The sequence below is a fragment of the Ambystoma mexicanum genome, chromosome 3q (genome assembly GCF_040938575.1).
Source record: "Ambystoma mexicanum isolate Mex_15411 chromosome 3q, UKY_AmexF1_1, whole genome shotgun sequence".
Lineage (NCBI taxonomy): Eukaryota > Metazoa > Chordata > Amphibia > Caudata > Ambystomatidae > Ambystoma > Ambystoma mexicanum.
In genome coordinates this window covers 131,708,753-131,732,498 of record NC_090926.1, presented here as the reverse complement: position 1 = coordinate 131,732,498, position 23,746 = coordinate 131,708,753, and the positions used below count along the sequence as shown (strand labels likewise).

General features: G+C 47.5%; 1 protein-coding gene across 2 annotated transcripts in view; it reads left to right on the top strand.

Moving 5' to 3' along the window:
* Positions 1-23,746, top strand: part of SP1 (Sp1 transcription factor) — a 134,908-nt gene that overhangs the window by 94,714 nt on the left and 16,448 nt on the right. For both annotated transcript variants that reach the window (XM_069653314.1, XM_069653313.1), the window contains exon 5: positions 12,004-12,203. In XM_069653314.1, coding sequence (XP_069509415.1) covers positions 12,004-12,203 — 200 coding nt within the window. The remainder of the gene's footprint in view (positions 1-12,003; positions 12,204-23,746) is intronic.

Sequence of the window (23,746 nt, the reverse complement as noted above, 5' to 3'; positions counted from 1 at the left end):
TCTGTATGCGTTCCCTCAGTTGCCTCTCCTGCTGAAAATCATCAATCAACTCACAGTGCCGATGCAGGATAATACTCATCGCCCGGGTGTGGCCGAGTCAGATTTGGTACCCGAACCTTAGCATGTCAGCGTCGCCCCTGGTCAAGCAGCCGGTGATCGCGGATCCGCTCACCAGAGAAGGAGACGCAATCCTGCATCACAACCCATATACGCTGAACCTGAGGGCTTGGCTCCTGCAGCCCTAGAGTTTGGAGGATACGAGTTGCCAGCGGACTGCAGGGAGGTCCTTGCTAAGGCCAGAGCATGCTACGGTCACAAGTGGAAGCATTTCGCTACGTGGTGCTGGTTGCAGAAGATCACCCCTCTGCGGGTCACATCCCCACATTTTCTTTCTTACTTGTTGTCCTTGGCCAAGGCGGAACTGGCGCACGCCTCTATCAAGGTGCATCTGGCGGCTATCTCCCGTGTGCTCTTGAGGCTCCCAACCGGCCCATAGAGTCGGGGTTTGCCCATAAGCACTTTAAGACAAGATAGCAGCACCCGTGAGTTGAATGGGGGTGCAGATTAATACTCCAACCCCAAATCAATAATGGCAACTCAACGGTTTGGCAAAGGGAGTCCATTTAATGACAAGTACAAAAACGGGGATTTAGGAATATCAGCAGTGGCACGATCTTCTTCCCGCTTCAACTTAATCAAAATCAGAACATTTATACTGAAACCACGTCATTATTAACATGTAACGCTTAAAAGTTGGCATGCAATTCTAATGGTTCGCGAAAGGTCATTTTAATATAGGTTCTATATCTGTATATGGTAACAGAGTGAGCGTATTGGGTAAACACTGTCAGGTGGGGCATCTAAGCCCTTCTTTCAAAATGGCTACTGCAGACGCCACTAAAAGTACGACGTCCTATTGGTTCTACTAACTGTAGGACCCTAGATTACTTGGTCCATTGTGATTGGGTTGGCACCAACCCTATGCATACTTTTCCACTTTGCTTAGCAGCACGCAGAATGGTTGGCCAGGTGTGGGGTGCCCCTTAGTTCCCCCGGTCTTCCTCCAATTATTGTTACAATAAATCATCACTTTGGTGGCCATGTGTCAATTATTTCACTGTGGTTGGCCTCGAGACTGCATCTGCTGTCTGGAAAAGTTCTGATATCTTCGCCTGGCCTGCTGCCATTGAAACTCTTGCTTCTTCTTGCTCGGCTGGTCACGTGATTCGGGCACCGTAGATTTGCCACTTTTCCACATAATTTATGTATTTGATTTTCGTTTCACCCACCACCTGCCTTTGTCTTCTTATCTTGACCTTTCTGAGGCAGGATAGTCTGTTCTTAGCTTCAATAAATTGTCGCTACCGTTCGTCTTTTCCAATGATATGACCTTGGCTGTCCTGGCATGGGTTGCTTCTGCTGAGTTTCGTTTCTGCCTCTTTATTCTCGATTTTGCTAAATATGAAGCTTTCCTCGTGTGGGCTTTAGTAATCTTGGGTTCATTCTGCTTTTTGTAAGAAGTGGAAATATACTTATATAACTTGCTTCTTTTGAGGTAGATTATGTGTAGTGGCGCTTGCCGCACTATCTTTCTACTACTGTTTTCTTAGCTTTCTTGCGGTTCCAAGCATATGTACACGTGTAAACTGGTCAAATAGCTTCATCATGCTCATGGCTTAAGCTTCTTACATTTGACATCGTCCTTTCACCTTAGGTTCATGATGTCCCTGGCCCATGGCGTTTCGTCTCTTTACGTCATTCTCTGGTCGTCATTTCTTCTATATGTGAGTCAGTCCGGGTTCTTGTGACATCACCATTCGTCTTCCATAACTTTTTGGTTTCTTCAGGGACTGTACTTAGACGATCTTCATTTCGTTTCATTTGTTGATGTCTTTCTCAATGGGTACCTTACTGTCCATGGTTTCCTTGGTACTGGTACTTCAATAGGTGTTGTTCTTCTGATGGGTACTGGACAGAGCACCACTGCGGCTCTCTTCTGATTTATTTGCTCATTATACGTCACAGATTTCCGTGTGAACGTTCCTGGTACGTCAAAATGGGTGGTTGGAGTGCGGACTGTATTCGGGACCTCCTCTACACCCGGTCTCCAGGAAGACCTTATGTTTGGTCCCACCGTCTCATCAAGGAGTTCCTCAAAGGACTGTTTGGATCTTTCCCACCAGTGAAGGCTCCTGCCCCGTCGTGGGAACTTTTGGTAATTACGAGGCTCATTGGGGGGGGGGGGGGGCGTGTGGGGCCCCTTTGAGCCTATGCATCAAGCCCCTCTCGTTCCTTTCATGGAAAATGTTTTTTCTCACAGACATCACCTCTGCCAGGAGGGTGGGTGAGATCCAGGATCTGTCCTGCAAGCTGCCTTATCTGACTATCCACAACATGAGGGTGGTGCTGCAGACAAACCCCTCCTTCATGCCAAAGGTCCTGTCGGAATGCCACCTCAACAAGCCTTTGGTGTTGCCTGTGTTTTTTTTCAGAAGCCTTTGTCACCGGCTGATTGTGGCCTGCCTGCTCAGAGCGTCCGCTGTTGTGTTTTGCTCTCCGGCTAGATGAATAGCCAATAGAGAGATCCCTTCTTGTATTGCCCAGAACCAGAGTTGCATCGCCTCTCTGCACAGCGGCAGTGACTCCACTCCTCCTCTTTTGTTGAGGTAATACATGGCCACTGTATTGTCCGTCATTACCAGAACATTCTTTCCCCGTACAGAGGGCAGGAAGGCCTTCAGCGCTAGTCTGACTGCCCTCAACTCCAAAAGATTGATGTGTAGTTTGGACTCCGATGGAGACCAATGTCCGCTGATTGTCAGATCGTTGATATGGGCTCCCCACCCCGTAAGTGAGGCGTCCGTCACTGTTATCTCCGGCCATGGCTGCCAAAAGGATTCTCCTCTGAGGATATGTCTGCAAGCCCACCATTGTAGATCCTGTGCTACTTGGGCTGGGACCTGCAGCAGATCTGACATTTCCCCAGAGAATTGGGACCATTGAGTTCTGAGAGCCCATTGAAGAGATCTCATTCTCGATCTGGCTTCTGGCACCAGAAAAATGCAGGATGCCATCAGACCGAGCAACCTGAGAAATCGAAGGCCGGAAGATACTGGGTATTCTGGAATGTTGTTACCATTTGCAGAATGTGGTGAGCTCTCACTTCGGGAGACGAGGCTTTGCCCGAGCAGGTATCCAGGACTGCTCCTATAAACTGGAGTTTCTGTGATGGTAACATGTTTGACTTTTTTTAATTCTGAGAAAAACCTAGTTTGTGAAGGAAGTGACCAGTCTTGGACAGATGATCCAGGGCTTGTTCTGGAGAACGTGCTCTGATCATCCAATCGTCCAGATAGGGGTAGACATGAATCCCCACTCTCCTGAGACTCGCTGTCACCACCGCCATCAACTTGGTGAAAACTCTTGGGGCGGAGGTCAACCCGAATGGCAGAACTCAAAACTGATAATGAGAATTGCCAATCGCAAATCTCAGGTCCTTTCTGTGCTTGAGATGGATTGGCACATGAAAGTAAGCATCCTGACGGTCCAATGATACCAACCAATCCTGGAGTTGGAGAGCCTGAAAGATCTGCGAAAGTGTGACCATTTTGAATTTGTCCCTCCTTAGGAACTTGTTCAAGTTTCTCAAATCCAAGATGGGTCTCAGTTCTCCGTCTTTCTTTGGAATGAGGAAGTATGGGGAATACCAACCCTTGTTCCTCTCTGCTACAGGTACATGTTCTATTGCACTTTTCTGTAGCAGGGTTAAAACTTCCAGCAACAGGAGCGGATCCGAATGTTTGGCAGAGTTGTATTCCGGGGGGTGATTCTGAGGTTTCTTTAGAAAAGGAAGGCGGTAACCTTGGGATACTGTTTCCAGCGCCCAAGCATCTGAAGTAATGCCCCACCATTCTTCTAGATGCTGTGAGATCCTGCCTCCCACCGGGGTCTTGTGGGTCAAAACCTCACAGTGGTTTTGCGGCTGAAGGTACAGATGCCGTTGCTGGGGCTGATCTAGCACCTTTTCCTCGCCCCCTAGGACATTTTCTTTGACCTCTCTGATTGGCCTGCCCTCTTCCCCTTCCAATTGAGGAATAATAACGAAAAGGACGACCCCTCCAGGAAGATGAGCCTGTGTAGGGGCGTTGCTGAAGTTGTCTGATAGCGGCACCGAGAGATTTTGTCGCCGCTTTGGAGGTCTGTAGCTTCTCCAAACTTTCATCTGCCTTGCTACCGAACAACCTCGAACCATCAAAGGGCATATTAAGAAGCCTAGATTGCACATCAGGAGCAGGGTGAAGGCAAGCAGGGCCTAACCGGAAGAGACTCCCCCTTTGGGGACAAGGACTCACATTACGGTGAAGAATTCCCTAGACCTAAGATCGCTACACCCTCTTCAATAATAATCCATGAAGAACAAGTAAAAGTTTTGTTATTGTCAATCAAGTGTACTATTAATGTCCATGTGAGAAAACTAAGAAAACTGTGACAAGGAAGATTTAAGCCATATTGAATGAGTCTGAAAGGGAAGAAGGACTTGTGCGAAATACCAAGGAAGCCCCGTGCCAACGCCCTAAATCAAGAAGGCGGTGACCTGTAAGGGGAGAGAGAGAGAGACAGAGAGAGACAGAGAGAGACAGAGACAGACTTTCAAATCGGCTGGCGCTGTCGAGCTGAGTAAGCCCTGGACGTGCGGCGGTCGGGCAAAAACCCCATAGGAAAAGAGAACGCTCGAAAAGCTGAAACCAGGAGAGAGCGTACCGATGGGGAGAAGGTATCGAGACATCTCACCAAGGTACAGCGTTGGCAAGAAGAAGAGATGGAGAATGCTAAAGCAGAGAGAGGACGTGCCGTGAGATTCTGATCCCGACGAGAGTAATAGTGGTGACCTGACCGCAGGTGAGATGCAATGGACTGATGGGTCCATAAACAATGACACCACTGTTTTGACGGAGAAGGAAACAAATGGAAGAGCGAAGAAGCAGTCTCATGTGTTGCTGAAAAAACAGAAGCCATTCTGACTGGAAGAGAAGCGGGTCCATGTCCGTATAGGACCCTGGTGACGTTATCCCTACAAAACACAGGTGACTGGGGAAAACGGGATACCCCGCAGGGGGACAGAAGCAAGAGATGATCATTACTGGAATGCTCATGCTCGTCCCAGTAAAAAGGGAGCATTGAAACTATCAAGAGTATTAACAATTGCTGGAACATTCATACTCGCCCCAGTATAGAAAAGTTACTAAAAGGTGTTAGGGAGAATTCTCATCTATGGCTAATTTCCCTCACCTAGTGAGTCTCCCAGCAGCTTTGCTGGACTTCTGGAGTTTATTTTTTTCCACTTGGTAAGAGTGAGCTTTTCCCCCACTCTTAGCTGTGTGTTGCTATGTGTTTTTACCTGTTTTTGTGATTATGGACTCTGAAGTACACCACTTCAGTAGCCCTCTGCTTTTTGTGTGTCACACAGCACCTTCATTGCCGTGGTACAGGGTTGTCTTTGAGACTTCCCTCGACTCCGTTTCTGAGGCGACTACCGTCCCCCAGAAAAGAGTAAAGTTACCATTAACTTTATTTGCCATTTCATTTTGTTAAAGTCCTTCTTAAGTCTTACTTTGCACGGCAAACTAGGTTTGCCTTCTTTGTTCACTGTCTTTTGGCGGGCTTCTGCTTGGAAGCCCTCCTCAAGGTGCCGGGGTGTCTAGGTGGGCTGAATGTGAGGGAGGGGTGTAGTCACCCCCTGCACAGGGTATCCTAGGAAACCCAAGTCGCACTTTGTCATGATTGGCCAGGGTAGTTGTCCGGGCTGGACAACCCCCCCTCCCCCCTGCTGGGTGATTGACAGCCAGGCTGTGTGAATGGGGCCTTTTTTTGCATAAAAGGCAGGTCTCTTGGGCTAGAAGTCAGAGAGTCGCCACTGGAACTACAAGGAACCGAAGAGAAGCAGAGAGAACGACGGCTGCTGCAACTAACCCGTCCCGGTGAAGCCCTGGGCTATCTCCCCTTCAACGACTTAGAAAAGATCCAGTCCGGAGGCTTCTTCCCTTGAGCTTGGTGGGGATAACCAGCTCATCTTCTACAGCCAGAGGATCCTCTTCCTTGGTCGAAATCGCTGCACACTGCTGTAGTGGTCCGGATAGCCTCCTGAAGAGCCTCTCCTGTTTTTAAGGAGCGCACCTTTTATTCCTCGTCGCTGCTGCCGGCTTCATCCCTGTGTGGTGCAGACCCCCTTCAGACGTCCTCCTTCACAACGAAGCTACAGGAATCGTGGGTCTGCGGGAAACCAACAGGAACAACTGCCAGGGCACCAGCTGCACCATTGGAACGAGGTACTGTGTTCTGCTGAGGAAACTGGGTGAATCCCTTTTCTTCATTTTCCAAGGCTTGCCCTTGTCTTCCCTCCGTCTTATAACTTTTGCTTCCGAACATTGACAATATAGAAGTACTTTTTGGCTACGTGGAATCGTGAACTGTCTGACTGATTTTCGGCAACCGGCCCCGGTGTCTTTCGACCCTGGCTCCGGTCCTTTGGATTTGAACTCCTGTCTCTGAGTGTTTCTTGATTCTGCCTACCTAACCAAAATATTGCTTTATGATTTTTGCCTCCAACTCCCTCTGGGTATCTCGGGTGCTAAGTGTGTTTTTGCCTCGGTAGCATTTCATATCACGGATACGCGTTTATTTAGTAGACCCAACTGTCAAAAAGTGATCGCAATTGTATTTGCGGTAACGTGTTTTGTTCATAACACAGTTTCATTCAAACACATGGTACTTACCTTGAGACTTACTGTACCAAGTGAATTGGTTAGTTGTAGTATATTTAACGTGTGGTTTTTATTTGAGTTTAATAGAAGTGTTGTGTTAATAACGAATGGTTTAAAAATAAATGTACTTATATTTTTTACCTGAAACCTTGAGTCAGTGTTTGCTCGAGTCACAGTAATTGTGGTCCCTTTGTGTAATCTCTGCTACTGCTCATATACTCTTGAGATAAGCCTGCTGCTCCGCCACTGCTACCACTCTGACATAGTAGTACAGGCTTGTACCAAAGGTAAAACTTGTATTTCCACCTGTGGTCTTAATTGTGTGTAGTGGTCCCTAAGGGCACTGCACAGGATTCTGTCTAACAAAAGGAAGCGAGAAAGAATATTGGGACTTTCAGCCTGATCACCACAGGTTGTAGAGATATAATCTAGCTTTGTAGACCTGCAGCGAGGGCTGTAGCGGGTGTTATGGGCCCTGAAGACCGCGGTAATGAGGTGAGGGACCATAACGCTTGGTACGGCCCGAGCTCCAGGTCTATAAAGCTATTAGAACACCCTCACTGTTTAATTAAAGTTGAATAAATGAGACATGTTTAATGGAAGTACAAAAAATTGCAAAATGGTAAATAAATGTTGCAGACATTTTTTGTACTTCCATTAAACATGTTTCATTTTATATGGTGGTGGAAGGTGCTTGGGTGGGTGGAGTATCATACTAAAGTGGAATCGGATGTGGGTATGCCTGCCCCCTGCTCTAATTACGTTTACTTTATTTAGATGTGCTTTATTTCCCCCCACTACACAAATGTTAGGCACCACTTACTCCACTCAAACATGGAAGTTAACCCTTTAAGTGCCACCGGCGAGCCGGCTCGTCAGTGGAAACAGTTCCAGGTTGCCACCGACGAGCCGGCTCGTCGGTTTTGGCACTCTGCTTTGCTGGATCCCTGCGTTGCAGGGATCGAGCAAAACTGTAATCCAACCCCCGGGCTATGTGAGGGGGAGGTCCCCCCTCACTGCCAGGGGGCTGGATTACCTTCAGTTTCATGTCGGCATGAAACTGAAAGTAAAATCACTGCAGCAGCCATTTTCAGCTGCTGCAGTGAAAGAAAGAAGGTAAGAGCCCTTCTTTCTCCGCATCGATCTCCGGCTGTATTTCATCTATTGGGGGTCCTGCCCCACCTTTTGTGGTGGTCCTCTCCTCACCCACACCGAACGGAAGGGGGGGGCACATCATGCAGCCCTTCCTAGGAGGCTCAGGGAGGGCTGCATGAGGTGTCCCCTCCCCAGCCATTTGGGGTGGGGAGGGGAGAGGGCCACCACAAAAGGTGGGGCAGGACCCTCAATAGATGGGGCAGTAGGGTTTGGGCACCCTGGGGGCAGATTGGCACACTAATGTGGCCATCTGCGCCAAGCAAAGTTGGGTAAACAAAAAAAAAAATACAAAATCGTAGGCTGCTTTTTAGGGGGGGCTGAGGGGCACCCCAAATTTGGCAGCGAATGTTCTACTGTAACGGGGGGTGGCCCTCCCCTGCCCCCCCACCCCAAATGGAGGGCCCCACCTCATGCATCCCTCCCTGGGGGTCAGATGCCCCTTCCTAGGAGCAGATATCTGCCCCCCAGGAGGGTTGCATGAGGTGGTGCCCTCCATTTGGGGTGGGGGGGTGACTGACACTCACTCCCGCCCCCCCCACCATTCCTCCCGTTGCAGTATAACATTCACTGCCAATTTAGGGTGTCCCTCAGACCCCCCTAAAAAGCAGCCTACGATTTTGTATTATTTTCTTTGTTTACCCAACTTCGCTTGGCGCAGATGGGCACATTAATTCCCACAGGTGTCCCGACGAAAAAGGTACCTCACATGTGTGGGTGCACCTACCGGGGGCGCAAAAGGAAAAGGGTAACCTGCTGGTAACCCCAAGCCTTTCGCCACAGCACAATTTGTTCATGTGGGCAACCTACAGATTTGGGCTTAGGGTGTCGAAACCAGCAAGGAAAACGGGGAACCCCATGCATTTCCCAAAAGATGACACCCGTGGGAATGCACATAGGTCTGACTTGAGCGAAGCGGGCCAGTATTTATTACCCAGAACCCCAGACAAAGTGAACATTGTGTTTTTTCCCCACCAAATATCACGCTTTGTCGGGATTGTGGCTAATAAAAACTGGGGCAATTTGCGCAAGGCAGACCTCTGTGGATTCCCACGGGTGTCCTCTTTTTGGAAATATGCATGGGGGTCCCTATTTTTCTTGGTGGCTGCAACACCCCAGGCCTAAATCTGTAGGTTGGCTCCCCAAACCCTTTGGGGGATTGCAGTGGTTTAGCCTTATTCCTTCGCGCCCAGGTAGGTGCACCCACACATGTGAGGTAGTGTTTTCATCGGGACAGCTGTAGGAACGCGGGACGGTAGGCCATGTGGTGTTGGGGGCGTGTTTGGATGGGTGAGCCGAGCGAAATGTGCGCAAAATGCGGTTTTTTTTCCCCACATTTCGGGCTTTGTGGGGGTGTCTGGGTAATAAATTCTGGGGCGATTTGCCCAAATCATACCTCTGCGGATTCCCACGGGTGTCCTCTTTTCGGAAATGCATGGGGTTCCCTGTTTTCCTTGGTGGCTTGGACACCCGAGGCCCATATTGTATGTTGTGCCGGTCGGCAGAGCTTCTGAAATTCCAAGTCTTCGACTTGGGGTTACTTGTATTTTAGGCTTTCCCCTTGGCGGCCAGGTAGGTGCACCCACACGTGAGGTACCGTTTTCATCGGGACACCTGTGGGAACGCGGGACGGTAGGCCATGTGTTGTGTTTGTGTGGTTTTCATAACGTTTTGACCCATTTGCTGGTGCCCTTTGTCACACAACCCTTTCATTTCCCAAATGTGACCTACGTTTAGTCGCTGCTTTAGGCACCATACTCTTTTGTAACCTGCACAAGTCACCTACCCTTGAAAAGGTCTGTCTGTGCTCTTCCAAAAAATGTATGCTTGCCGTTCCTCACCACATTGGTTTTCCTGATTTACACATGCTAAGTGCGTCTGTTCAGGCCGTGAGTGTAAAACTCCTGTGTACCATGGCTCAGTGTTTGGCTTGTGGTATTGCTTGTTTTGTAAAACACTACAAAAAATGTGTGCTTTCCTAACTGCAAGAGTCAGGGGAATGTAGCGGAGCATTGCTTTTCTCAAAATTCATAGAAGCCATTGCCGTACCAAGGCAACCATGTCCAACACATACCTTTTTTTTCGGTCATTTTCCCACTTTGCCCCCCAATCTATGGCATTTTCCCCTACCTAGTGTTTGCCTGACCTACGCAAATCACCCCTTCCTAAACTTCGAATTATGTTTACTTTTCAGAAATATATGCCTGTCTGTCCGCGATTCGGCTTTGCTACCCTTTTCTTTGTATATCATTTTATTGGCATTTTTTGAAAAAACCCAAAATGTTCGCCCTTTTTGCTTATTTTCTCTCGCCCCCCTACATCAACCTAGGATTCCTGGGTGGCGTTACGACCGCCTACATGTGGGAAAAAAAGGAGCCAAATTTGGCCGAGATATCTCATGTTACAAAAAAGTTGCAAGCCATTGAATGGCCACATACCGAAATCGCCAAAAAAGGCCCTGGCACTGGGGAGAAATACCCATGGCACATAAAGGGCTAATACATTCTTACAAGCTCCACATGTACGTACATTCACTTAACAGCCAATTCACTTACTTGCCTTTCTGTGCAATGTCGACAACTTTTCCTATGATTTCATTGTTAAATATAAACTTTTCCGTTTGTTCCCTATTATGCTGCAGTGCAGCTCATGTCAGCCCCTTTTTCATTTGAAACACTGCAAAAGCTTTTCTTTGCTTTTTTATTTCATAATTTAATGTCCGTGAGCGTGATCCTGGTAAAGCGTTCCCATTGCTTAGCTTTCCTTTTTTCCTGTCCGTTGGCCTACGTGCACACGTTGGTCTAGGAATGTGTATTTCGGAACGGAAAGTGAACTCTTTCCATTCCGAATACACACGCTGACCAAGGCGTCCACTGCTGTAGGCAGCTCTGCTGGGGCTTTAATCAATCTGCGGGCTATACCAGTGCGTATAGCCCGCAGGTTGCTGATTGGTCAATGCCAAACACCCGCTAGGGTGTTCTAATAAGACTAGAAGAACTTCTGTGAAAGTAAAGGGAAAGGTGTTGAGTCCATGACATAAGAGAGAATACAACAGGAAGAAGAACAAAAGAGAAGGAAGCAAAGTCAAGTAAAGGAACAGATTAAGGCCTGGAAGAATCCAGTATCTGATCTGTGTAGCCTAATTAAAGTGGTGCCTAACAAATGTTAGCGAATTTCATATTGAACCGAACTTGAGGGGGTGAGGGGAGGGGGGGGGTCCCTCATTCTGATGTGCCTTAGTTCTTATAATAGTGGTAGGTCTGTGCCTTAGTATAGCAGTGGAAGGGTCCGAGTAAACTACTATCCTCCTTCTGACCCACCACAGACGGCAGTGATGTTCTACAGACAATTTTCGTTTACTTTGCCCATGAACAAGAAGGTTGTAATGCCACTAGAAGTCTTTCATTGCTGGCATGAGTGATAAACATTGGTTCAAAAAAAGGTGCTTTTCAAACCAATAATGCATTCAACATGGGGATCTAAGTCAACTCTTGCATTTATGTCTATTGTTCCTGTTTGCAGAGGAGCAGCGTTCACTAAACAATGCTGCTTGGATTCTCAAACCAAAGCAGGTTAGCAAGTGGGCCAGGCAGTACTAGGCAATTTGTTTTTTACAGTGCCAACCACGCACCCACCACAGAAGTCGCACACTTCCATAGTTCGTCAATCTAAAATCCACAAGCCTCTGAAGACTAACGTTACTTAAATAGTAAGTGTTTCTGGCTCTTGCGCATCTATTCAGAGTCTCATGCCCTCACCCAGCCTCGCGACTGAGCTACATGTGCAAGGTGGGCATGAATCTAAGTGTAACTGAATGAATTGGGAGAACATACCTTAACCTCCAGGGGCAACATTGCTCTCGCGTGTACAATATGAAGATGCATGCTCCAGGGGCGTTTCAGGTCCCAGTAGTGTGATGTGAACGCACCCTGGCAAGGTCTTTTACTTTGGGGTAATAAAACTTGTCAATTTTGGAAACTGCAAATGTTTCCTCAAGTCAATTGTCATATGATCCCGGTCTGTCTCAACTTTTACAGCATTTGTGTGTGATTATTTGACGTGGAGGATGTCTGACATATTGCTTTTTCAGACTCTCTGGAGATCCTGGCAAAAAGAAACAGCACATATGCCACATTTCTGGCTGCGGAAAGGTGTATGGAAAGACCTCTCATCTGCGAGCGCACTTGAGGTGGCACACAGGTGAACGTCCCTTTGTGTGCACCTGGCAGTACTGCGGGAAGCGTTTCACCCGAAGTGACGAGCTGCAACGGCACAAGCGCACCCACACTGGTAAGACTAAACTTTTATAGTCACAGATTTAGACTATCCATGATTTGTCTTCTTGCCATGTAACAATTCTGTTTGCTTAGGACAAGTTGTAGTTCCTGTCCCCTTGTCTCAATCTAGAAGTTGTTCCTGGGACTATTGCTCCTTCAGGCAACCGATTTGACCCTCATTTGGAGAAGCACAACCCTTTCCTAACTGAAATCTGTATCCCTTTGAGAAAGTGGTCATTTTATATTTCTCGACTTTCCTGTTCACTTTACAGTGCTCTTAAATGTCCGGCTAGTCTTGCCGTGTGTATAGAAACCTAAGGAAAGGCCATAACATGCATGTGTCCTCTTCAGTTGCTATGAAGTGCTACACTGCAGTAGGGCTAAGTTTGTGCTCTCTTGTATGTTCTCAATATTATACAAACTGTTCATGCGTGATGTGCACGAGTTTATCTTCCACGTAGAGCCACTAGCCTCACTTCCCAGGCCTTTTGTCCACTTGGGTGCACAGCAAATAGACTCTGCGTTCATTTTCGATCAGCAACTAAAATTCTCCTATTACTACCGCAGTGGTCTCGTAGCACTTTGGCTTGTCTGAGTGGTTATTGTGTATTGTGCCACATAAAGGTTTCCAAACATTGGTCTGTACTGGAAAGCTTAAGTGGGAGGGAGCTCGGAGCACCCAGTGGGAAGTAGAAAAGGCAGTGAGGTAGTAGGGAGGGGTGAGTTTGTTCAGTTAAGTGCGTGTGGCTAACATGTATTCATTTTTTTTAGTGTTTTGGCTCCCCCAAACAGACGAGTGGAAACCTTTCACAGCAGACAGAAATTGCATGATTAGTACATTTCTTCATGGGTTAAAAATACACTAAAAAGAAAAGCGAGAAAAAAAGAAGGAAAATTTGGCTGTACCATAATATAACACACACATCTCATAGTGCGTACATAAAAATCATATACATCGTCAAACTCAGATTCAGCAAGTTGATTACGAGAAAAAAAAGGGAAAATGGAAATTCAATTACACTCCTTCAGTTACGTCTTCAGAGTTTAGCAGCTCTAACTTTTTCGATATTATACCGAGCCACCCACATAGAGCCAGAATCCGGCTCTGTAGATTGCCCCCCCCTTCAAATGAGTCCAAAAAGCTTCATTGCCTATAGCAATGCCCAGATGTTTAACTCGATCTTCCTTTGGGGCAATGCAGCCCATCACCAGGTGTTTCCTGGTTTCTCTCAAATCAATATTGGCACAGAACCTACAGTTCTTGTTCCCTAACCCAGTCATCCAGCCACTCTCTCTCCAGGGTAGGGAACTGATTTAAGCGAAAATGCAAGTACAGGTTCCTCTTTTTAGAACAGGGAAAAATAAATAGATATTTTGACAAGTATTCCCTTTTGTAATTCAGCTTTGCGTATTCTTTCCAAAGAGTATAGGTAGCCAACTCCTCATTAGTTTTAGCCCAATCATTTTCACACTAGCTAAATTTGTGACCAGTTCTTCCTTGGAAGACCCTATCACTACCAAAAGGGTATTCAATTCTTCCTTTAGTTTACCTGAGGTGTGTGTTCGCTCAATTCCTCATCCTTCATACGGTGATTGAGGGGGTGGGTTTAGCAGCTTGGTATAGTCAAGACAATTTCCTCCATTTAGCTCTAATGGCCAATGAAACAAGTCCGAACACGTGCCTCACCACCGAGTTAGGAAAAGAATTTGCCCGTCCTAATGTCTTTTTTCCATAACATGCCCTGTGTTGTGTTTAATTTTTGACCCAGATCGTTTAAAAAGATGTTTAATCCATATAGTATAGTTTGTTCTACTTGCATCAAGTAGAACTGGATTAGAGGTTTCAGGGAAAATGGACATAGCTGGACGTTAAACCCTTTTCATTTTCACCAAAAGCGAGCTATATTTGCCGGTCAGATAGCACAGCGAGTAGAGCGCTCGTTTTGACATCCGTGCAGAGCCTGCTGACGCAGGTTTGAATCCCGGTAGGGCCAAACTCAGCCTTTCATCCTTCCGAGGTCGATAAATGAGCACCACACACTGTGGGAAATAAGCAGCGCTCAGATACCTGAGGGTTCGTAGCCCTATATAAATAAACCTATTTTGCATTAATAAGTTGGATCCCGGATTGCTTGGAGATTGTATTGAAAACTACCTATTACTTTTTTCTTCACTGCTGCCCGCATGTGCCCCATAGTGAACGCATTTAGGGCAGTGCCCATTCCTGCACGGAAGCCTACTTGAGAAACAGATAGTAGCTTGAGTTTGTTTATCTGGGCGTTTAGTTCCTTAAGCAGCAATGTAGCAAATATTTTACTGGACGAATCCAGCAAAGCATTTGGCCTTAAATTAACTTGATTTGTTTTATCCCCTTCCTTATATATCAGGATTGCAATAGCTTCCATGAATCCGGGACCTTAAGGGTAACTTGTTTAAATAATTCCCTGAGTGGGTGGGCCCAGAGATTGAAGTTATAATGAGTATCGGCGGGATGTTATCTGAGCCTGGCGCTCTCGAAGATTTTACTTTTTTAATCGCCCAACAGACATCATAGTCGCAGAGCCATACTTATCTGTCTGTGACCCTATTCCCTCAAATACGAATTGCTCTTCCTTTTCTGGCAACAATTATTTTTCCATTGGAGATTGTTCCCAAACCTGTGCCTCGATGTGACAATGCCCCACTATACTGAGTTTTTTATTAGTGGCATCTCCCAGTTTTGACCAAAAGTTAGGCGCGTCATTAACAATTAGAGTCTCAATCAACCCCTGGTTTCTCTTAATGTGTGTTTCTCGCCTGATCAGTTTAAGGGACCTTTTATATTCAAAAATGATTTTTCTGATGCTTGCGAATCTACTTAGAATCACATGCTGTGCATATAGTCCGACATCTAGTGGTAACCGCAGAGTATTGCATCTTGTCTTTTTGAGGATCGAAAGGGGACCTTTTCCAAGTGTAGAACCCCATCACTAGGAGTTGAGTGGCATAAATCCATTTCCCCAGAAAGTCGTTCCACAACCTACCTTGTTGGTCTGACCTAGATTTGGTTTTAGCACTTTTAATCATAGTGTGGCCCTTTGTCGTGTTTACACAGGCTGCATTAAAATCACCTGCAACGATAATGTGTTGGTTAACGTATCTCCCCAAACAATCGGTCAGTATACTATCCAGGAGACCATGCATAACCCTAATAAACAGGTTGTCTTGTTTACCATAAACATGAATAATGAGCAGGTTTGTTTGCATCTGTGGGATATTGATGTTAATTGCCATTACATTGTCAGAATTGATTTCAATCTTCTGATGTGTACAGGCCCAGCTTAGTTCCACGGCTATGGCCATCCCGCCTTTTGGTCGACCCTTGTCGCCCCAAGTTGCTGGTTTGCAGTAGGTTCGATAACCTACCATTTCAAAACTGTCCATGGCCATGGTTTCCTGTAGCACTAGCACGTTTGTTGTTGTGAAGGCAAGCATGATGTTCCCTATTAGTTTGATATCCACAGATGTTCCAAGTTTTTGTTGTAATATGAGGTTGCTCAAAGATGCTGCTGTTGAGACTTTACTTTCTTAAACATTTCAATGGCCCCCTCCAACCAAGCCCATTCATCCCAAACAATGTTTGCCTCCCCTATGGCACCTGCCATTTCCTGTAGTCGTCGTGTTTTGCTTGCCGTCATTTGGACAGGGTTCAAAAAGGTTTCAATTTCCTCTTGAGATGAGTTCCTCCAGAGGGTATCCCAAGGTCTTTAGAGCATCTCGATTGTTCCAAACTATTTGGGCGATCAGATTAGAGCAAAAAAGCAGACTGACCTCTAAGTGCCCTTTTTGGAAAAAGCCACTCTTAGGATGCCGTCATCGCATGGTGGACCGCCTGGAAACCGTTAATTATTTGACCCAGATTCATGTGAAAGTCACCATTTTCTTTTTTCTATCCCATTCAGATGCGCTGAAAGATCTGTTTATTCTTTGTTCCTCGATCTTGAATTGGCTCTGGACAACCCTCCACTCTGGTTTCCCCTCAACTGGTTTGCATCAAGCGGATTCTTTCGGGAGTGAGATTTGTTACACTTTCCAAGTTTGCTGTCATTAGTGGTTGTGGTACCTGTGGTTCCAAAGTACGTTTTGCTGCTATGGGAATTGCAGCTGTAAGGATCTCCTCCAAAGGGGAGTCCTTTGGCGATCTAACCGGAGTAGATGCCTCTGTCTGAGGCAGTTCTGGATTACCCAAGAAAATTGTACATTTTGCTTGCTGCTTTTGGGTGCCCCATTCGTTTTTCCTTTCGCACCTTCTTTGTTCTTTAGCACCTTTTTTAGGGGTACATTGGCTACCTGTGCTTCTGATGTTGGGACCTCGAAGAATTTTCTCGAGCTGCTCCACTTATTTCGATTTAAGGCCGGTACATTTTTGGTTCTCTTATTTAGCGTTTTGCTTCCTTTCTCTCCTGGAAAAATTTACCCAGCCCTCCTTTTCCAGGTTTTGGTCCGATGTGTCTAATTGCCCATGAGTTGTAATTCCCAACGGCTCCTCTCCTTGGCCTGCTACTTCCAAACAAGATGCATTTTGCTGTTCGCATATTTCGACCAATGGATAAAGTTAGTCAGGCGATACAGACGCTTCAATGCACTCCAATGTCTCAGACACTAAATCACTATGGCGAAAACTATTTTCCACCCTCACTGGCATAGTCGTTTGTTTTGACTCTGTCCGTTTCAGGTGGCTTATTCTCCCTGGCCTTATCTCTAGAGAATCCGTGCCATACGGAGTCACCTTAATGGGTGTAGATTTCGGTTGATTTAGAAGCAACTGGCTGATATGACTCCAGGACCAAGTGCAATGCTGAGCTTGATGCAGGTCCCAGAGTATCCATTTGCCGCAAGATGTTTGAATCCCTTCTCAGGGAAATGTTTGTTGGTGTAAAGAAGTTTTCATTTTTTCTGTTCTTGAAATTCCAGCAGATTGCGTGAGGTGTTGAATATCTGAGACTCGCCATTTTATTTTTTACACTTGTATAGCGCACAGGGCAGTCCTTAGACATTGCAGCGCTGTTACTTGAAAGTTTACAGCTTAGTTACAGTAGTAGTACATTACATTTATGCATTTAGGTGATTAATAAAAACATTATGTATTCAGGAAGTAGCGTGGCAGGTGTGTGGCGTGATTAGGTGAAAAGTAGAGCTGATTGGTGGGCTCCGTTGTAGATCAAGATCATTTACAAATCTTTCAGGGCGGTCATTGCCGTCCTTCGCAACATATTGAATTTGGCAGTGCAACTAGTGATGGGTATCGGAGGTATTCACCCTTCACACCCTAGACACTGAAAACATTCGTCCGCACTTTACAGGTGCATTCAAATAGGCAGATCTGGTGCTACAGGTTAGGTGCACTCGGAGGGAGTGTGATTGGACAGCTTGAGCACAATTTAGTTTGAAGCCCTTTTGGATTGAATGTGTTTTCGCTTCAGCAATCAATCCGCCAGCAATGGATCCTAGGTTGGAGGCTTCCTGCCCTCTTCTCTTTGGAAGGCCACACCAGCATGTCGCCACACTGTGGGTGATTGCAGTCTTTAGCCCAGTTTCGTAAGTTCATACACTTCAACATTGGCTACCGGACTGCTTTTTTAGTCCCACTACTCCTGCCACCTCATTGGTAGATTGTTTCTCGCCACTTTTTTTGTCCTCATTGGTTTGGGGCTTTTGTCTGCTCTCATGCCCATGGTTTTCAGTGGTTTCTCCACCATTATACAATGTTTGGCTGAGGATGTACATCCTACGTCCCGAAAAGGTTTGTGCTGCAAAATAAAGTGCTTCCACTTTAATTTGGTAGCACGTGAGGCCGTTGCATTGCTCGCTAGTCCCACCCAGCGGCACCCCATCAGTCCTCTTTTCCACACTGGCGGGGTCAAACCTGCACAGCGTAATCATGTTATCTTTTGTGCGCAAACTCGCCTATTTATTTTGGATTTGTTTCTTCCAGCCTCCAGTACCCGCTCACCTGGTGCATCTTGGGTGATATGTTATATTTCATTTCTATCGCGCTCGTACACAAGTGTTTCAGAGCGCGACAAGGCAAGGGAGGGGAACAGGGGAGAACAAAGCAGCGATCTTACTAGGCCCAGTGATGTTGAGAATACGCAAGTGCATGGGAGAGGGGGAGGGGAAAAGTGCATCGAAGGGGGAGAAGTGGAAAGTGCAAAGCAGAGGAGAAACAGATAAATAACAATAAATAAATAATAAAGGCAACAAACCGTTTTAGTGCAGCCAGCAATTTGCAAGTGCTAGGTTTAAGGCAGCAGACAGGGTAGGTCTGATAAGTGCAGGAAGAAAAAAGGGGAGGCTGTATGGGTACAGATACAGACCCCAGTGCAAGGGGTGGCCCAGAAGCACTGCGGGAGGGTGGCAGGGTGAGCAGGTACCTGGGCCCAGAGGACAGAGGGTGGCCAGGTGCACAGTGCCGAGAGAGAACCGATCAGCAGGGGAGAAGGGGAGCGAGGGCAGAAGAAAAGAGGAAGGTCTTGAGGTGCTTCCGGAACCAGAAATGGTTCTCAAGTTTTAGAGTGGCAGGGAGGCTGTTCCAGAGGGAGGCCCCAGCCGGAGACTGAGATCTACCCCAAGCTCGTTTCTTTGAAAAACGACTGACCCTGAGGGAGTTGGAGGTAGAGGAGCGAAGAGCTCGAGAGGGGAGGTATTTGCGGAGGGATAGCTGAAGGTATTTTGGACCCAGGCCCCAGAGAGCCTTGCGGACAATGCAGAGGGTTTTGAATTTAATCCTTGCATCCACTGGTAGCCAATGGAGAGATTTCAAGGCTGGAGAGATACGATTAAGGCGGGGTGTACATCCTGTGAGGGTTTCTGATCATTAGTGGGACTCCCGAGATCATTGAACATGAGATTGTCCAGGTGACGCAATCTCTTCTAGTTCTACTTGAAAGTGTTCGCATACAAGAAGTCCAAAGATACGGTAAGTCCTTGTCTTTCTAGGGCACTACAGCAGGGGTGGGGGCCTCCTTTCTGCGGAGTTCATTGGATTGGTAGGGTCTGAATGATTCCTTGTAACGGTGCACACTCAAGAGGCCCGCAAGGCTACCAGAGCTCATGCTGAGGTGTCGGCTGACTCCAATGAGCGTGGTGCAGAGGGGCCTAGAAGCTCTAATAACGGACCAATAACTGGAGTGCTTTTTGGTCCTTTTGCTGGGCTGCTGTACATCAGAGGACTACTGGGCTTAGACCTCAGAGGTCCACCGGAGTACTCGGTGGCAGTTTGAGGGTTCAGGGACAACCCCTCCTCAAGGCTTTCTTCTTGTGCGTTTGTCAGTGAGTAATGACCAAATGGCAGATGGGTGAGAAGGCCCTGTTCCTCGTATGGCTGAGTCAGAGCACTTGTTGTCAGGGGAATCATCCCCCTCAGAAATTACTGGTGAATGAAGGGGAAGAAGGTGGTAACTGCCTCGATAAACCCACCCCTTGGTTTGGCATGTACAGATAATTATGGTATACATTGTATCAATCTACTTCCAGCTCTTTACGTTACTCGGAGGAATGGGCTTACCAGTTCAAGCAGGCTCCTTGGGAACACCCAAGGCAATTTATGTGCCTACTTTAGCACCTCAGCCTGTGGCTTCATTGGTAGCCCGTGAAGAAAGATGATTCAGTAGGCTCAAGGGGTTAATGAAGTTTTCTCAAATGACTAGCATTTTAAAGGAGGTAGTGATCTTAATGCTGCAGAGACCATTCCTACCGTCGGCTCCTCAACTACCATTGATACCTCTAATCCCGGTGCTATAGGGAGTGTTGCAGGTGCCACAACCAGTGTCGCAAAAGCAATCTTAGAGTGGAACCTTAACAGCCAGAACTTCCGATCCAGCGGGACCCACTACCTTCCTTGGGAGAGGGGGGGGGGGGCGGCAGGAGGGAGGCATTCAAATTCTCAATTATTTGCTCCACATGCCCCCCCCCCCCCCCGTCCCCCCTGTACCCCCCTGTCCCCCGTCCCCCCTGACCGGGTACGGCAGACAACAAAGACACAGATTAGGAGGAAGAGGAAGATCTTCTCAGTCAAAGCTTTCCTGAAAGATTGGAGGTTTTAGCAGAATTCATCAGCCTGAGCAATTTGAGTAGGTAGTGCTTTTAGAGATTCTGGTATTCGGAACCTTGAGTAGATTGGGAATTAATCTATATAAAAGGATGTTATATGGCTCTAGAAAAATGTTTTGGCAAAAACCGGGTGATTAATGGAAGACTAGATGTAAGGTTTAGGCAACTGGAAAGAGCAAGTGCGCTCTTGTCTTTGCATGCGTAGATTTTATAATCTGTAGTTGCAGCAGCCTCATGATATGGGAAATTGGCCCCAAACCTACCTACTACTTCGGCATCTGCCTCAGAAGCCTGGAGGCCTATGGATGAAGGCTTTACTCAGTCAGCCCTCCACCTCCTGCAGGCGACTTTCTCTGATCTTCCATTAATCCACAGACCGGTTTCATGGTAGGTTTGCTAGAGTCAAACGTGGTACCTGAAGACCTGGAGTTCACGGTGGTACATGTTGATACCTTGGGAAGAGGTATTTGTATTGGTGCTGACATGAGGCATTCCACTTGGATGAGGGTGGCCAGATTCTCCTGATGTGCAGGAGTGCATTCTGGGTGGCATTTCAAAGGTAATGATCTCTTTGCAATCCTTTACCGATGGGGAACCGACTAAGAAAAATAAGTTCACAGGCAGCAAAATTGCTTGCTCTTCAGACCAAGCCTCAGTCCAAACAGTCCCCTCAAGCACGTGCCAGGAGCGATAGCATATCCAAACTTTTTGGAGGCTTCAGGGATTTTGAGGAAAAGCGGGTATGCCGGCCAGATAGGTCGTCTAGTCATGAATAGGTGAAAACCGCCGAGAACTACACCCAAAGACTTTAATTTGTACCCACCCTCCCCTCTCCCCCAAATCCCCCCCCATCCTGAACACCAGCCTCTGAACGAAATAAAAGATAAAAGCAATGAGCATGGCATCCAGGTCTGAGTCCCCTATAGGAGGCAGGCTAGCACGGCATTCGGAGCACTGATGCCCGCTCTTAAGAGGCCACTCAGTTCATGGTCTCTGGTCTCGCCATATACATTTTCTGCTGCTTTAAGTGATCCAATTGTGCTCAGGTCGGGACTGCCAGTAAGGTGGTGTTGATCGGCACCGACCGCGCCACATCAATGTTTTACATCAACAAATAAGGGGGAACTAGATCTACAGCCATCATGCAGGTTAGGAGTGGAGATTTGGGAGTAGGCCCTAGCACAGGGTATGATGCTTCATAGCACTTGTCTTTCTGGGGACTTCAACATGGAGGCAAGCAAACTCTGCAGATTGGGCGCAAACAATTTCACTTTGGGGGTTTCCGGAGGTGGATTTGTTTGCGATATGTTCAATGCCAAGTGTCCACAGTTTGCTTCTTGGGAAAGCCAGGGCCGACTGGTCTATCGGGGACGTGTTACACTGGTCTATGTAACCTTGCCAACCCCATGGCTACTGGCAGGTCAAAGTCTGCAACACATCAAAACGTCCAGGGATGATCCAACAGAAGGTAAGGTCTGTGCTACACCTGTCTCTGCAATTCCTGGTGCTTAGTGTGGTGCCAAAAAGGCTGACCTCATCAGATAATTCAACAAGCTTGGGAGGAATCTACCAACACTCCATATGAGTGTGTTTGTGCTGTTGTTCTTCTGGGTGCAAGAGAAGAGTGTGCATCCGCTCATGTTTTCTGGGTGATGTCCTTTCATTCTCATCTCATTTGGCAAAGTCTGGAGTGCAGGTTGACACATGACACACTTAATCTAGCAACCATTGATGCATAGAGGAATTTGCAAAACGCAACTACTTCTGGCAATCCGATTAGTAAGAAAACATTTGGAAGGTCCTTTACCCGCCCAGTCCAGCGGCCACATCCAATGTGGTGCCGACTGTTGACTCGTAAGTCATTTGAGCCTATGTCTTCTGTAGATTATTAAATTAGTAACTCCTGGTAGAATAACTGAAATGCAAGCATTAGCGGCTTCCAAACTATACACTGTATGTCATTGCACGCCCACCCCAAATTCTTGAAGTGGTGACCACTTTTCATATACAGCAAATTGTTCTGCCAACTTTTTTCCCAAATCCTCAGTCCAACGTGGACAAGACTTTGCCAGCTGCGGCCACCCCGTAGACACCGGGGGACCTGCCGGCCAAGAGCAGGAGGCGCATCTCATGCCCCCATGCCACCCATTGCCACCCTCTCTCCAAGGGAGACTGAGTCGGACACGGCAACAACAGCGCCGGAGGAAAAGAAAAAGGAAGGCTTCTTATATCAGCACCGGGAGGCGAAGAGGAAGACCATCCTTTCGGCCCCACTCGTGGAATAAATTTGGGAAGAAGGGCTGGCTCTGATGAAGAACCCCTCGACCGGTTCAGCGAAGAGAGACCGGCTAGAGAAAAAGTACAGGGTGCCGGACTGTGCACCCTAGGTCCTATGGTCTCAACCGTCGCCGGACTTGGTGGTCTCGGTGGCCGCCAGGAAGAAATCGTTGAGTTCGGCGTCTTCTTCTTCCGCCCCTCTGGACAACGAGGGGAAGAAATTGGTTTCTATGGTTACAAAGGTTAATCTACTTGGCAGCGACGACAGTCAAGGCTGCCAACGCCCTCGCAATCATGGGCAGATACAACCGGGAGCTGTGGTTTAAGTTGACTCCACTACTGGACTTCCTCCCCGGTGACAAGCAGGTAGAGGCCTTGGAGATCCTTCAAGAAGGCGAGTTTGCGTCGGGCCACGCCATCACAGTGGCCCTGGGCATTGCGGACATGGGTTTCCGCCAGGTGGGAAACAGCGTCTGCCATCGCCGTCGTGGCTGGCTCAAGGCCACCAAATTTGACGGGAGGTCCAGACATGGCTCTTGGACATGCCCTTTGACGGGGACAACCTGTTCGGGAAGGCAGTGGATGAATCCCTTCAGGCCAACAAGATTGACACAGACGGCACGTGCCCTAGGCACTCCAGCAATGACAACCATCCTTTTGTTCCTCGGGAGGGAAGTCTATCCGGTCTTCGATGGGTTTCGACAGGGGCTCTTCCTCTTACCGCCAGCCATCCCTCTCCTCGACCCAGGAAGGGGGAAGGCCCTGTCCAAGGCTTCCATTTCCAGGTGGCTCTCCGGCTGTATCACCCATTGTCACTGGTTGGCAAACCGACCGTTGCCTGGCCATCCGAGAGCCCATTCTACCAGAGCGGTCGCTGATACAACTGCGTTCCTGTCTGGTGTGCCCTTGCTGGACATCTGCATGGATCTCCATGGCTACATGGAGATCGACAAACCCCTTCACGAGATTCTACTGCGTCGACAGGGATTCCAGGGAGGAGTCCACAGTCGGCCAAGCAGTGCTGCACAACCTGTGCTTGAAGGTGAGCCTGGTGAGGAGGTAAGTGATTGCTTTTGTTGAGCCTTGCCACCTCACGTGGTTGTGCATGTGTGTACTGCTATGTGCAGTATTCTTTATTCATGAGCATGTGAATCCTCCCGCCTATCCCTCTGTGGTTCTTCTCTTGGT